Consider the following 14,402-nt stretch of genomic DNA (forward strand, 5'->3'; position numbering starts at 1 on the left):
ACACACACACACACATCTATACACATATACACACAGTCAAACCACTTTCCATAGCAACCGCATTTAAAAAGGGATATCAAATTAAAATTGAAACTTTTTTTAAAATTTTAACTAAATGTAGTTTCAGATGCAATTACATTTTTATAGAATTCAATACTTCCATGACTTGATGCACTGACCATGATTTATCACAGAATAAGGTAAAAAGATACATTCTGTGTTTTGAATACAGTCCTGACCAACTGAAGACTTAATTACTACCTTCTGGGCACATCTACACAAGACCCTACAGTGCTGTAGCATCTGTTGGCAAAAAACACAACTCTGCCACTATATCACTGTAGCAACGCACTCCCTTGTTACAGCATGTTGCTACAGCGACATAACAGCCAAAAATAACCATGTGTGGCCAGCCGGCTGGTACTTCCAAAAGGAAGTTCCAAATGATGGTGCAGTAACAAAGGCACTGTATGGCTATGTGTAGATGCTCCCTCTGTGTGCAAACACCCTGATTTCTCTTATCCCTACCTCTGAAATTGCTCAGTACACTTTATTGCCCTTTATCTATTCTCACAAGCTCCTGTAATCTAGTGGTTGGGTCTTAGCTCCAAGGTGGAAAGAGAAGTTTTCTAAGAGGTTAAGTCTATTTGAATAACATTCTATGTGCTCTAAATGAGGTGATATTTGTGGCAGGTGAATAAGCAAAACTCCAGAATTCCAGGTCACATTTCTTTGACTTTAAAGGGGAGGATATTCATAATTTGGTGCCTGAGGTTAGACAACTAAATATTTGGTTTGATTTTCTAATTTGGATTAAAAGCACCCAAATTAAGACCCACAGAAGTCAGCTTCAACATTTGGCATGCTGCTATTCTTTATAACTTCTTAGTAAAATCATTTATAAATCCAGAAAATGAAACCTGGCCACTTTCACCACATAACTGCAAACCAAAGAAATGATCCTAAAGAAATCAAGGAATCTATAAATAGAAGCAAAGATGACATACTATACTGGATAAATTTAAACACACACATTTTTGTATTGCAAACAAAAATAACATGTTCCTTTTAGGATCAAATTCACTGGTCAGAAGAGGCATACACCAAATAACAAAGCACAAGTAAAAACTGAAAATAGCATACAAAGCAGCCTGGGGAAACCTTCTGTAGGGTGGCATCCTTGGTTTTTCTTATGAATCTTTTTCTTTTTTTAAATGGAGACCATCATCTATTCATAGGACACAGTTAGTGATGCCAATGTTTATTAAACTACATTAACAGTAGGTCTGATTACCAGTGTACGTAAGAGAAGCCATACTGACCTTGGTTCAAGTAAGTAAGAGTTTCATCATGTAATTTAACTGCTGGAGAGGTTGCAGCACACATAACATACTGAAACGGTGGGCGTTTGGTCTCATTTTCTGGTGGAAGGCTGGAATCTTCCTGTTTGAAAATGGGCAGCGCCAAAACATCACTGAAACAAAACCACCACAATGTAAGTATCAAAGAAACATAAACATCTCTTACAAAACAAAGAGAAAGCTTAAAATAAACATGACCTGTAAAGGAAAAATACTTTAAGTTAATGACCTTTAAATATGCAACTGAAGATGAAGTCAGTACATGGGCAAAAAATGTATAGATTATTCATTTGTGACTAGTTACTGTGTTCGTAAGTTTAATCACCTGAGACAAACAATAAATTACATTCTCGTAAATGAACAAATATCAGAGAATTTTATTATTGTTAAAAACCCATCTAATTCAGGGATGTTCAGCTCCCAGTCTGCAGGCCAGATCCATCCTCTGGAGCCATCATCTGGCTCACGGGGCTCTCTACCTTTCTGTGGGAAGCTCTGTGGGCTGCAGCCCTGCACACTATGTTGGGTACACAGGGAGGTATGGGGCCCCCAGAGTCTGATACCAGCCAGCTGGGGGTGGTGTGAGGCTGAGCAAGGCCTGCAGATCAACCCCACACCATTCATATGGTCTGTGGGGCCAAAACTATAAACACTGCTGATCTAATTGATCCAGTTATCAATTAGATATTTGATTTTGCACAGAGTGCAGAATGGCTTAAGAACTAAAGGAAGTGACTTCTGTCAATGGAAAAGAAGATCCAATTGAACGCATACCATTAAGAAGTAAAATTTGGTGTGAGCTTCTTACTGAAGTAAAACAGCCTAAAAATGGCATGAACACACCTTCCACCAAGACTTATGACTGGGATTTTTAAAAAAGCAGATTCTTTAAAAAAGCACACTTGAATTCAATTGAAGTGTGATACCTGATCTCCTTAGAGTCCCCCCGAAATATCAACTTCAATATTTAGCCTGAACTGGAAAAGGTTTGCTATAGCTACAATGGTCATCTCTCCTATTACATACATAGTTTATACCAGGGATTGACAACCTACAACCTGCAGGCCAGGTACAATCTCCAGGCAGGCCGGATCTGGCCCACGACATTGGCTGCACGCAACTACACTGTGCCCCTCTTTCTGCTACTCTCTTACTGCAGAATTTATGCCTTCCCACTGTCTGTGGGAATGAGGATCAATAGTGGCCTTGGTGCTCTGGGATGCAAAGATTTAAGGCCTGCAGCGTGGAATGGGTTCAAGCAGTGACCCATAACAGCAAAAAGTAACTGAAGGTAAATGGTTTATACCATCAACAGTACTTTTGCCAACACAGCTTATACAAGCTCCCAAGGGAAATAACCTTTCCTGTTAAAAACAAGTGGGTTTTTTTGCCAGGATAACTGTATCTTAAGACTTTTATCCGCATAAAAATGTCACAGAAAAGCCAGACCCCAACTCAAAATGGCTGCACCAGGCAGTTTCCATTTACAACTGGCCTCAGTAATTTTCCTTGAAACATAATAAACAAAGATGCAAAGGAGTAACAGGGCACGCACACAGGCAGAAAAGATGCAACTGGTTGAGAAAAGAGAAAGCTAGTCGTTCCCCTTCCCCAAAAGGACAAGAATCAAACCTGCCAAGAACAAGAAGAGAGCTAAGTCTTACCATGTCTGCTTGAATACAAGATCAATTTCCCCCTTGCCCCCACTCAGCATTGGGAAAAAAGCTCTTCATCTTACATTCACATGCAAGAAAACCTCATTAAGTACATTGTCTATCATTAAAATGCTGCCAAAAGCAGCATGTGCTCAGTAACAGAAACTAACTAGGAAGGTGATTAAATAAATGCAGCCAACACTGAGCATTTGTATAAAACACACAGTCCATTTCAGGCAAACATACTGTTTTTTTATTTTAACTTCTGGCTCAGGCCAGATTAGTCAGATCAGTTTATAAATTCCATCCACTGAGCAAAGTAATTTAGGTCCATGTGGTCTCAGCAACCATCTTACCTCCCAGACTCTTCAGCCTGGGACTTCAGATACAAATCCATGGCAGGCATCCTAAGTGCAAGCCCCCCTTCCTGGAGATACAGTTCCTACTTTTTTATCAAGGTCCTTTGCAACAGCTTGCTTCACATTAAGGATCTCCAACTTTTGAGCAACTGGGGCCGCTTCTGCTGCGTGGGCTGGAAGTAGAAATTGGAGGAGGGAGTGGGGCACCTGGAGATCCCAGCTGCAGCAGGAGCAATTGTGGGAGTGGTGCCTGGGCAAAAGACTATGGGCCCATGGGCTGCCCTGTTTTCTCCCCAGTGTTTTGTCTGACATTTCCCCTCCAAAGATTACTTCTTGTCTCCTATAGCTGTCCTGGAGTCCTTTCCCAGCTTCTCTTTCAGGCCTGCCACTTGGGTATAATACCAGAGCTTTCCTGTCTCATGTAAACTTCCTGGAGTCTTCTACCTTCTAGGTGTCCTTCTAAGAATCCTAGCCTCCTTACTTTAGGTTTACTTTTACGGTTTATTCTTTTGCCAGCAACCTCTTAACACTGACTTGGCTTTTCTCCCCTGTCTTAGGTCTTCCTCCTGCTCTCTCAGTGTCTTCTGGAGCACTGATCAGATAGAGTTCACTTCCTGGGACCTTGTTCCTTTTCCAGTGCCTGCCACAGGAGTTAACAGCTGACATTATAGTTTCTTTTCCACAGAGAACATATTTCCACCAGCATTCCCCTTCCCCTATAGCAGGGACAGGCAATCATTTCGGGCGGAGGGCCTCTTACTGAGATTTGGCAAGCCATCGAGGGCTGCATGACAGGCAGCCAGGGGCAGATAAATATTAATTTTCTAAATTTTTTAGGGGTCTCGCAGGCTGGATGGAATGGCTGGCGGGCCACTTCCAGCCCACAGGCCACATTTTGCCCACCCCTGCCCTATAGGGTGCCATTCTCTAACATATCTAACAAAGAAACCTGCAAGGTCCAGAGAAAAGCAAAGGCAGGAAACTGTCCACAGAGAGAGAGGAAGGAATTCTGATAGAGCAGATTTGAACTGCTAGCACCAGGGCTCTAGGACTCAAAACCTGAGTAGAGCAAAGGCCTGGATTCACTTACTGGTTACTGACACAGGGGTTGTGAAATCTGACTCCCAAGGGTAAAGGACTAATAGAGACTCTGAGACAATAAGCATAAAGATACATTGAGTCCAGTACCAAAGGCTGAAGAACTGATGTAAGATCCCAGGAATATGGCTTGGTGGACTTTCTTACCTTAGAACAGGGCTGTCCACTGGCAGCCCATGGGCAACATGCAGCCTGTGAAGAATTAATTTGCAGCCCCCTTCTTTCACCAGGCTGCTGCTACCCCTCACGCTCTAGATGTAATAGCAGCAGGAGTTTCCAGTGTCCACACCCAATCCCTCTCTCTTCTGGCTGCTGCTTCCTGCCTTCACTCCAGGGGGACGGGGCAGTGGGGCAGTGCAGGGAGCTGAGGGCAAGTCTGGGGCTGCACCCACAGGTGGGGGAGGATTACATCCCCATGGTGTAGCACTTGAGGGGGAAGGCACATGAACACGTGGTGCACTGCAGCAGCAAGGATGAGAAACCAGGAATGACACTCGCATACTTGTGCAGCATCCTGGTGCGATCTACGCATGCATGCAGTTCCCAGGGACTTAGAAGTTGAACAGTCCTGCCTCAAAGCACGCAAGAATGAAAGTGATCCGCACAGAAGTCTGAGTCACAAGAGAACGGATCACTGCAAGTCCAAAGCAGCAGTCAGAAAAGGGCACCAGAGGATGGCAGCTTACCACGCCATGCTCAGCTATCCTATGCATTTTCCTTAAACATAGCAGACCTCCTGTGGCACACAAATGAAAAACAGATAATGTTCCACCTTTTTTTTAGTTTGCTTTCTTTATAAAACTATAGACGTCTCTTTTTGCTGTTTGTTCTACAGCTAAAAATATTCCTATCGCGGAAACAGTTAACAGTAATTAGAGTACTAGTAAAATTACATTGCAACAGACAAGACACTGAAGGCCAAACAACTAGGAGAGAAAGAAACTTTCACTAAGTTTTAAAACATGGTTTTATCAACACATTACCCTATGGTAGTCTTCCTTTGCAATTATGCTGTAAAGGGAATGCACACTTTGATTTACCCCTCAAGTAATCTCCCAACTAAACTAAAAAACACCAAATGTAACATTCCTGATATTTTTTCAGATTAAAAAACAAAGTCTTCCTTAGGAAGAAGCTTTGAACATTGCTTAGAAGCAAAAACAGCTCAAACCCAATTTCTTAAAATTTCCTTTCCACCATGTCACCTCCAAGTATTTTTCAGCTAATCTGATTTTGTTCATTCACAAAGCATGCCACCAACAATGATTTCATATTTTGACATGCACATTTTGATCTGAAAACTAAGATAGGGATGCACCAATAAAAATTTTTTGGGACAATAATGATGGCCGATTATTAATGAGCCATATCAGCCAATACTGATCCGATTGCTGATATGCAGCCTGACAGCTTGGAGAACAGCATCCACTGGTAAGTCTGTCGCAGGGGAAAGGGCAGAGGAAGGGGCAGGAAGCAGATCAAGGCCCCTGAAGTGAAGGAGGGAGTGAGGCTGGGGGCAGGGCAAAGGACAGAGCTGGTAGCTCATGCAGGACATGTGTGGAGAAGGGGCAGCCCTGTCAATGGCTGCCCCTGCCTGGCACCAGTGTCCCGGCTCTTTAGGAACAACAACAACAAAAAAAAGCACGCAATCACTGGGCAGGGTGGCATTCTGCACTGCCCCCCACTGCATGGGGGGGAGGGGGCAGGCACTGCCACTAACCCCCAGAGGCCGATGGCTGCTGCAGCAGCCGGTGAGTGGAGGGCTCTCTCACAGGGGGGCTTGGGGAGCAGGCAGGGGATGGGGTCTGGAGGGGGTCCCCTCACGGTCCCCTCCCTCCTTTTCCAGCCCCCCTCCCCACTACTTACTGGCAAGTAGCCCAGGTCCAGCTCCCTACAGCAATGAGCAGGGACTGCCTGAATCTTCTCTGAATTGATTTGGAGGCTTCAAATTGATTCGGACCTTTTAATTGGTCTCCCGATTAGATTCGGGGATTTGGTGGCTGAATCGGGTTGAATCTCCTCTGAACTGAATCAGCAACTTAAGCTTCACACAACCCTAATATCTAGGCTCCCAGCCAGAATTTCTGCCTTCTTATTGAGCCAGAGTCTGACTACATGAGCAATCTGTCAAAGTGCAATTGTAAACAGTATTAATCAAAAACTGGTTTTACACTAACATTCATCAATAATTTCACTAACAGTGTTCTAATTACAGTGCAAGTCTAACTGCAACAGCCTTAACAGAGAGATAGGGCATGGGTGTTACAACACTGTTCAGAGTAGATCTACACAGCACAGTCATTTTAATATCATGAACTGTGTCTATTATGATGCTCCTCATTAAACAGACTTGCAACTCTGCTTTCTGTTCCCCACCCAATCTGTGGCACTTTCTGCTCCCTGCCAGTCTGCTACCCTGCTGCCTGCTCCCTCCTCAGTATGCCTCATGCCTGCATCGATGATGCCCATTCCACTTGTGGCACATGTGCTGCAAGTTGGCTGCCCCGATTTAAAGCATTAAAGCTAAACCTTTTCTAGCTGAAGGAGAACTCCTTCCAGAGACACAAATAGAAAGACTCTATGTTACACATTGAAAACAGATTATAACAGGGTTCCTGGTTCCACTCACTGTAGCACAGATGAGCTTTAAAGGAAGTTACAAGTGAAACGTAAGCTAAAGATGACAGGAAGTGTTACCAAAAGAAGTCAGATGGCAAAGCTTTCAAGTTAATATTCAAAAGAGAGAACTGCTACAGCTCATGCCTGCTACAGCTACTTTATTTCATGTATGCTAACCTGACGAACTGTTTTATCTTGCTAGTTTTAGTCACAGACAAAAATACTAAATGCAAAATAATCCACGTTCATTTTTATGACCCTAGGTTGTCACTGGTTATTCATGGAAAAGTGGAGCTTACCACCCATCAAATAGCACAAAATATAGATGCAGCTATCAAGCCATAAGTTGAAGTGTTTAATAAATCTGCACCCTGATCTAAAACACCTCTTGCTAAAAGCATCCCTCATTGAAAGAGAGGGAATAAATGAAAGATTCCTTTAAATCAGTGGTGCTCAAAATGTTGACCCCTACACTACCCCAATGTATCCAACATGGTGAGTAGGGCCACAGGCAATATGACATGGTACCACCGGCCCACAGAGATCAGGGATTGAGCACTCCTACTTTAAAGCAGTAGTTTAAAAGGTCCAAGCTCAAGACAGGCCATCTGCCTCACAGTCCACAAAGATTTCCTCCACCCCCCAAGCCAGACAGGCTTTTTGAGGCAAAAAGTTGGAAGACAAAACCAGCAAAATCTGAGCAACAGTAACATCACACCCAAAACTGAAACAGGTAAGATAGATTTATTATTTAGAAATAACATAATGAAACGTTGTAGGGAAATATCAACTAGTAGGACAGACAAGAAATGATTCACTTAGCTGCAAAGATTTAAACATAGTATACACAATAAACCCATAGCTATGGCTGAGCTAAAGCATCTCTTTTCAGAAAGTTATCCAATATCAAACTAAACATTCAACGTTGGAGAATCTTCCAAATTCCACGTAATTCTTTCCACTGGATAATCACCCCCATGTGTTTTTTCTTCCTCTACTTGCAATGGATGGTGATTAACCATTTACAAATGCTTTGAGGAATACACATTAGCCAGTCTGATTCATTTAAAATGCACTACACTGATTTTTACTGGGAAAAACTGAGAAGTATAGTATCAAATTACAGGTACTTACAAGGTTGGAATTGAAGTGGTATTGGTTATCAGTGACAAAACTTCTAAATAAAAGGTCAACTGCACAGCTATTCAATGAAAATATATTGACTGCTCCCATCAGCTAGATGGTGGAAGACTAATAACTTACTTAGGAAAAGAAAAAGTAGAAGACATAGCAAAGGAAATTTCTATTCCCTCCAGTATAAACTAAGATTTATGCATAAACCTGATACCATCTGTTTACTGGGAGTATTCATTATATCAAATTCTGCACAAATTCAATTTTCATTTTAGCATTACAAGTTTCTTAAGGTACTTTAAGAGAAAATGCTATTTACTTTAAGAGCAATGTTATTTGCCACTCGCAGGATTCCTACAGGTTTTATATAAAGCAGAGAAGAACTTGAAACCCTGTGCCAATAATGAAGGAACCAAAATACTGTCAGAGGGCTGACAAACCTTAATTACAACATTAAATCAGCCTTCATAAAAAAAAGGCAAACCTCTTAGAGTGAACTCATTTAAATCAATTATAATTTTCATTAACAAAATTAGATGGAGCAACAGTTTGATCCATCAGATTCTTTACAATTGGTAATTTAATTCTGAGGATGGAACATCCTTTCTTCTACATTTTCTTGAAATTCTTTCAAAATGTCAATGGTATCAGTAGCAGTAAATGCTTCAGAGTGAGACCATATGAACAGAAACTATCTAGAGTAATCATACCCTCTCTGGGATCTACCATTATTTTAGGTTTTGGAATATCAGAGGATACAAGCCTGATTTGTGTGTTTAGTAACTATTAATGGATCAAACATCCATGAATTAGCCTAGTCCCTTTTTAAACCTGGCTATGCTATCCATCTCTACAACTTACAATGACAATGAGTTTCAAGGCTAAATTAACATGTTCTGTAAAAAAATACCTTCTGCTTATTTCAAACCTGCCTCCTACTAACATCAGTGCATGGTCCCTAGTTCTAGTATTCTCGGACCTAGTAAATAACAGTTCCTATTTACTTTGTCCACATCCTTCATGATTTATAAACCTCTTATTATGTTCCCTCTCAGCTTTCTCTTTTCCAAACTCTAGACTCTTAACCTTTTTAGCCTCTCCTAATACAGCAACAGCTCCACTGCCCTGATAGTCTTAGCTGCCCTTCTCTGTACCTTTTCTAGGTCTTTTTTGATATGTGGAAACTGGAACTGCTCATATTATTCAAGATGTAGGTGCACTGTGGATGATGGTCTAGTGACACAACAATATTCTCCACTTTGTTTCCAATGTTATGAGACACTATTTACGCAAGAAAAGAACAGTTCCTAAAAAGCAGCCCAAGCTACAGCAAAGTTAAACTGATTTGATTTTGTAAGCACTTCCTTAGTTGGAAATTTGCCAAAATAGTATTGCTACACAAATTGCTTGGTATAAACACCTATGTGGATATTCTTGTTCAGAATGGAGTAGACGTAGCTAGAAGTTTTTGCCAAAATAATATTCTGGAATACCTCTTTCAATTAATTTCCAAGTGTACACAAGCTGTTAACTCTACTACACACAACATTTTGAACAGCATAAGATTAATATGTAATTACATTTCTTACTTGCATTTTTCCTCCAACTGGAGGGTTAATAGCCTTTCAGTTTAAACACAGAAGTTTTAAAACAATAGGCCTTATTTTGGTGGTACGTGCGTGTGTAAATAAATAAATCAGCTTTTTCAACCAAAATAACCATTTATGAAAGAAGTATGAGTATAAAGCTAAAACTACACTAGGATCTGGATCAATTAAAAATGAATGTATTAATTCAGGATCTCATAATATGGAACCAAAAAAACCCCCCAAAAAACAAAAAAAACCCATCAGGCACAGAAAAAGGTATTTCTTAGATCAACATTTTTCTCTCCTAGAATGTCATTTTAAAAAGTGAATTTGCTTTAAAAGCAACTGTATTTGGATGTTCTCTCGCTCTCTCTCTCAGAGCATTAACCCTTCATAGAAATTAAGTCAATCCTTGAAGTGGTTGAAAATTTCTTTTCCAGTTGTACATATTAAAAAGATCAACTGCAGAAACACCAGAAAGCTACATTTTTGCATGACAAGGTTACTTGTAACAGCCAAGATAATTGAAAATTAAGACAATGTTTTCAGTTCATTTTCTCTTTCACTTGCACATTTGACAGTATAGGGTGCGTATCACTGTTTCCTGTTTACAGTCAGTTTTTCACTGGCTGAAAATGTTAAAACCGCAGAAGCAAAGTAGTTATTTTTTTAAAACTTCAAAAATACTTTGGGGATTGCTGCTAAAAACCTGCAATTTTCTTTAAATTAATTAATTTCAAGTTGACAGCATTTTTTTAAAACCTAAGATCCCTAATCAACAGATATGGACAGTCATATTAACTAGCACAAATATTAGAGTAATCACTGTTTCTAATACTTCCGGGCACAAGCTGGCTATCTTCCTGGTTGGGATACTTCCCAGAAAGAAAAAAGCTTGGTCAGCTGACCAAACACATTATGAAGACTGCAGAGGAGGATGATACGTGGTAGTCATCTAAAGACACAGAAGATGGACTTGTTACTCATTCAAAAAAGCAGCCTATTCTTCTCTGAATGACGAAGAATTTTTCATCTGCCACATCCTTATAGTAGGCAACCATCGATCTTTTGGGTCGTGGTGTACATGTAAGAATCTAGTCTGGTGACTGATGAATCTGCTTGGACAGAGTCCTGCAACCATCACACCAAGACCTTTGACACATATTCAAGAGACCATCACACCAAGACCTCTGAAGAATGCAAGAGTACAGAGGAATGGAGGCTTCCCTACACCTACCATCCCTGCTTTACACCACTGAGCCAGAATCCAAAGGCCAGACTGAGTCCAGCCATTCTATGCCTTGATGGCTATAGCTTCTCCCAGACAGCAACAGATCAGAACTGTTGCTGACTGCCTAACGCCTCAGCGAGGGTGTGGTTCTGTCAGGGTAAAGCTCCTTAGCCTTTCTCCAACCAAAGAGTACCCACAAGGCAGTGGAGGCTAGGACTTTGAGGTGTCCTATACTTGCCTTACTCTGGAGGTTGCAACATTGTGGTATTTTACAGGAGCTACCCTGCCCTCCATATTGCTACCAGGCCCTTCAGTTTATGGTCATGAACCCAGGTCATATCCTTATAGAGATGACAAATAATGAAAGTCTATCAAAACAGGCACAACAGAATACACTTGGGTGATTGATGTGGTAATTCTTTATATTACATCACTCACTTTAATTTTTTCTTTGATGCCACCACTGCTCTAACACAGCATGTCTTCTCACAGACACAACCCCTAACACATCTGTTACTGGTAAATTAAAAAAAAGCAGCTTATTTGTGTAGTTGATGCTTATCTTTACCCAGAAGGCAACATAATTTCAGTTAGATAATTCCTTTGAATTCATGTTTGCAGATGTTAAATTGCAAATATAGCTGATATGTTTAGGGCATTCTAAACTATTTGATTTATGCCTTATCAATCTAAAGGTGTGCAGTGATGAACCTGCACTCCATCACACAACCAATAACTTACATACTATATGGTTAATTTAAAAACGTGTGTTAAAATGCTACTTTTTCTGTTATACTCCATATGAGATTATTTACATATCCTACAAATGACAAAACGTTTGCATTTGTTCCATAGAAGAAATGTAATGAAGGAAAGGAAAATTTGATTAAGAATAGAAAAGCCTTAAGAACAGCATTTAATGGGTTCATAGCGCTCCAAAAATAAGATTTTAAAAACAGATTTACAGAACTCAGGAGTACATCAACTGTAACAGGGGTCAGGTCCTGTTACTGAGGGTAGAGCTAGACAATAGAATTAGAAAGCTGCAGAGTGAGACCCAGATAATAAGCAGCTGGCAGCTAATCAGGTAATGACCTGCTGAGGTGTCCTCAGTTCAGGAGGAGGAGCCAGGACATAAGTCCTGCACCAGACGCAGAGTCAGTTTGACTTGAGCAGAGCTAGAGACAGGTACTCCTTGCTAGGAGTTGATTAAAAAAAAAAAGGCACTGGAAACTGAGAACTGACCCAGCCTGTACTTGCTGAAGGAGCTCCCTGCACTGAGTGAATTAGCAATACTGGAAACTGAAACTGTGAGTAGGCCCAGGAAGGCTAGAGCTGGGAGAAGCCAGCATGATCATGTGAGAGCTGGGGAGGCTGAAAGGCACTCCAGATGCAACTGATAATGTTTTAGGTTGGACAGATGATGATGTTAATGATACAATGCCTGGGAGTGGTTAAATGGGTGGAAGGAGGCCACTAAGGGCACCTAGGAAAGGCACTACAGCTGGCAAAGGACTGTTAAGGACTATGGACTGAGCCAGAGGAGCTGAGGGCCCAGTGAACCGACCTAAGCCTGAGGAGTGAAGGGTCCACAAAGACAGAGCCAAAGGGCGAGGGAATCATCCTGGTGGGCTGAGGCAACCTCCAGAATTTAACATAGCATCAATGACACAGGGAGGTACCACAATTAACCAAAGAGATAAAATTAGAGTGGCCACCAAGAGGAACCACACCTGCTGTCAGTAGTGGGTCCCATTACAATAGCAAGGAATAGCTAATACCTATGAGCATGGAAAGAACCTGAGAAAAACTTTACCAAGACCTCCAGAGCTGTCCCCTTAAATACAGCTGTTAAAAATAGATAAGCAAGCAAACTGGTTCAGGCTGGACATGCAGGTACATCACCACATTACATGACATATCAAAAGTCCTACAAATGGGTTGTTTCATTCTTGATCCAGATGAAGTTATGGGTTTCAGGCGTTCAGGCAAGCTGGATGCAAAGCTACTGGCTACCTCAGTTGGGAAACAACTATTAGTACACGTGATGACAAAAAGAAAGAGAGGTGCTTTTCACTTCCCAGATTTTAAAGCCCTAACAACAGCTATATTTTTAAAAGTAGAGGTAAGTGAACATGAATACTTCATGTAATCAGGGTCACCCTAGAAAGTGAATGCTGGAATACCTGAACCTGTAAAGCCATCAGGAATGTCTGCAACTCGCCTTCAGAACTGAGTATGCGAACACCTGTGCTCTATTTGCTATGCCATATTGTATTGACACTGCACAACAACTCTGGACACTAGTTCCTCTTGACAAATCCTACACTTGAAATAATCCATTTATCCCCAAAAATCACTTTCCTTTTATGCACAGTACCCCACTTTGGAATTTTAGCATATTTCATCTATATGCTAGATAGGATGGGAAATCAAGCATGTTTTAAATATAGGTATACTGACTGACTGAGGGCTTTCTATCATGTAACTGATGTCCTGACCAAAACCCCAACTGGGTTTTCCATGTGAAGCCTCATACAATTCCTCTCTATTAAAGCTTCCGAGCCAGTTTCAGGTCTCTACCAGCATTTTGCCTCACCTACTGGCTCAAATTCCTCTTCCTTGCTTTGTCTTAAGGGTCAGGCTGGTTGGTGTAGTTCATGAAAGAGAAGAAACAGAGTGCAGCCTGACTTGAAATAAAGGTGGTTTCAGAAGCACAGGCATGTGCCCTACTGTACTGAAGAGTGGGGGACCACCTCACAGTCTTACAGAAAAATGAAGGTTGGAGGGGACCTCGGGAGGTCATCTAGTCCAACATTTCTCAACCAGTGGGTTGCAAGAATATATGAAAGGATAGTGAACAAGCTTTAAAAATGAGTTCTCCTTTAAAGGAGAACAATGTGGGAAGCCATGGCTTTTCCCTTGCAGGCTGGTACACACACTGGGGGCAGCAGGGTGGGAGTAGGGGCACTGGGCTAGGACTGGCTATCAATGCTCACAAATGGGTCCTGGTGCAAAAAAAGGTTGAGGACCACTGATCTAGTCCAACCCCCTGTTCAAAGCAGGAGCACCCCAACTAAATCATCCCAGCCAAGGCTTTATCTAGCTAGGTTTTAAAAACCTTCAAGGACAGGGAGTTCACAACCTCCCTGCGTAAAATCCAGTGTTTCACCACCCTACTAAGGAAGTTTTTCCCTAATATCCAACCTAAATCTCCCTTGCTGCAGAAAAAAAACCCAGGACCCAGTCAGGAAAGAAAATTGTGTGTGTGTGTGGGGGGGGGGGGCACCACTGTTTCTGAGTGACGGGGCACACAAAGCAGGTCTGAGCAAAGAGAAGAGAGGGGCCAAAAGCAG

General features: G+C 41.6%; 1 protein-coding gene and 1 long non-coding RNA gene across 4 annotated transcripts in view; both read right to left on the bottom strand.

The window, feature by feature from the left end:
• UBP1 (upstream binding protein 1 (LBP-1a)) overlaps positions 1-14,402 on the bottom strand; it is a 62,968-nt gene that overhangs the window by 43,429 nt on the left and 5,137 nt on the right. For all 3 annotated transcript variants that reach the window (XM_019537678.1, XM_019537686.1, XM_019537693.1), the window contains one exon: positions 1,323-1,474. In XM_019537678.1, coding sequence (XP_019393223.1) covers positions 1,323-1,474 — 152 coding nt within the window. The remainder of the gene's footprint in view (positions 1-1,322; positions 1,475-14,402) is intronic.
• On the bottom strand, positions 6,148-14,091 carry LOC109311858. The gene is made up of 3 exons (XR_002101641.1): positions 14,018-14,091; positions 8,919-8,921; positions 6,148-6,157 (listed from the first exon to the last, which is right to left on the bottom strand). It is a non-coding gene; the product is annotated as an uncharacterized LOC109311858 (long non-coding RNA).

This window comes from Crocodylus porosus, unplaced genomic scaffold (genome assembly GCF_001723895.1).
Source record: "Crocodylus porosus isolate Cpor-Errol unplaced genomic scaffold, CroPor_comp1, whole genome shotgun sequence".
In the NCBI taxonomy this organism is placed as follows: Eukaryota; Metazoa; Chordata; order Crocodylia; family Crocodylidae; genus Crocodylus; species Crocodylus porosus.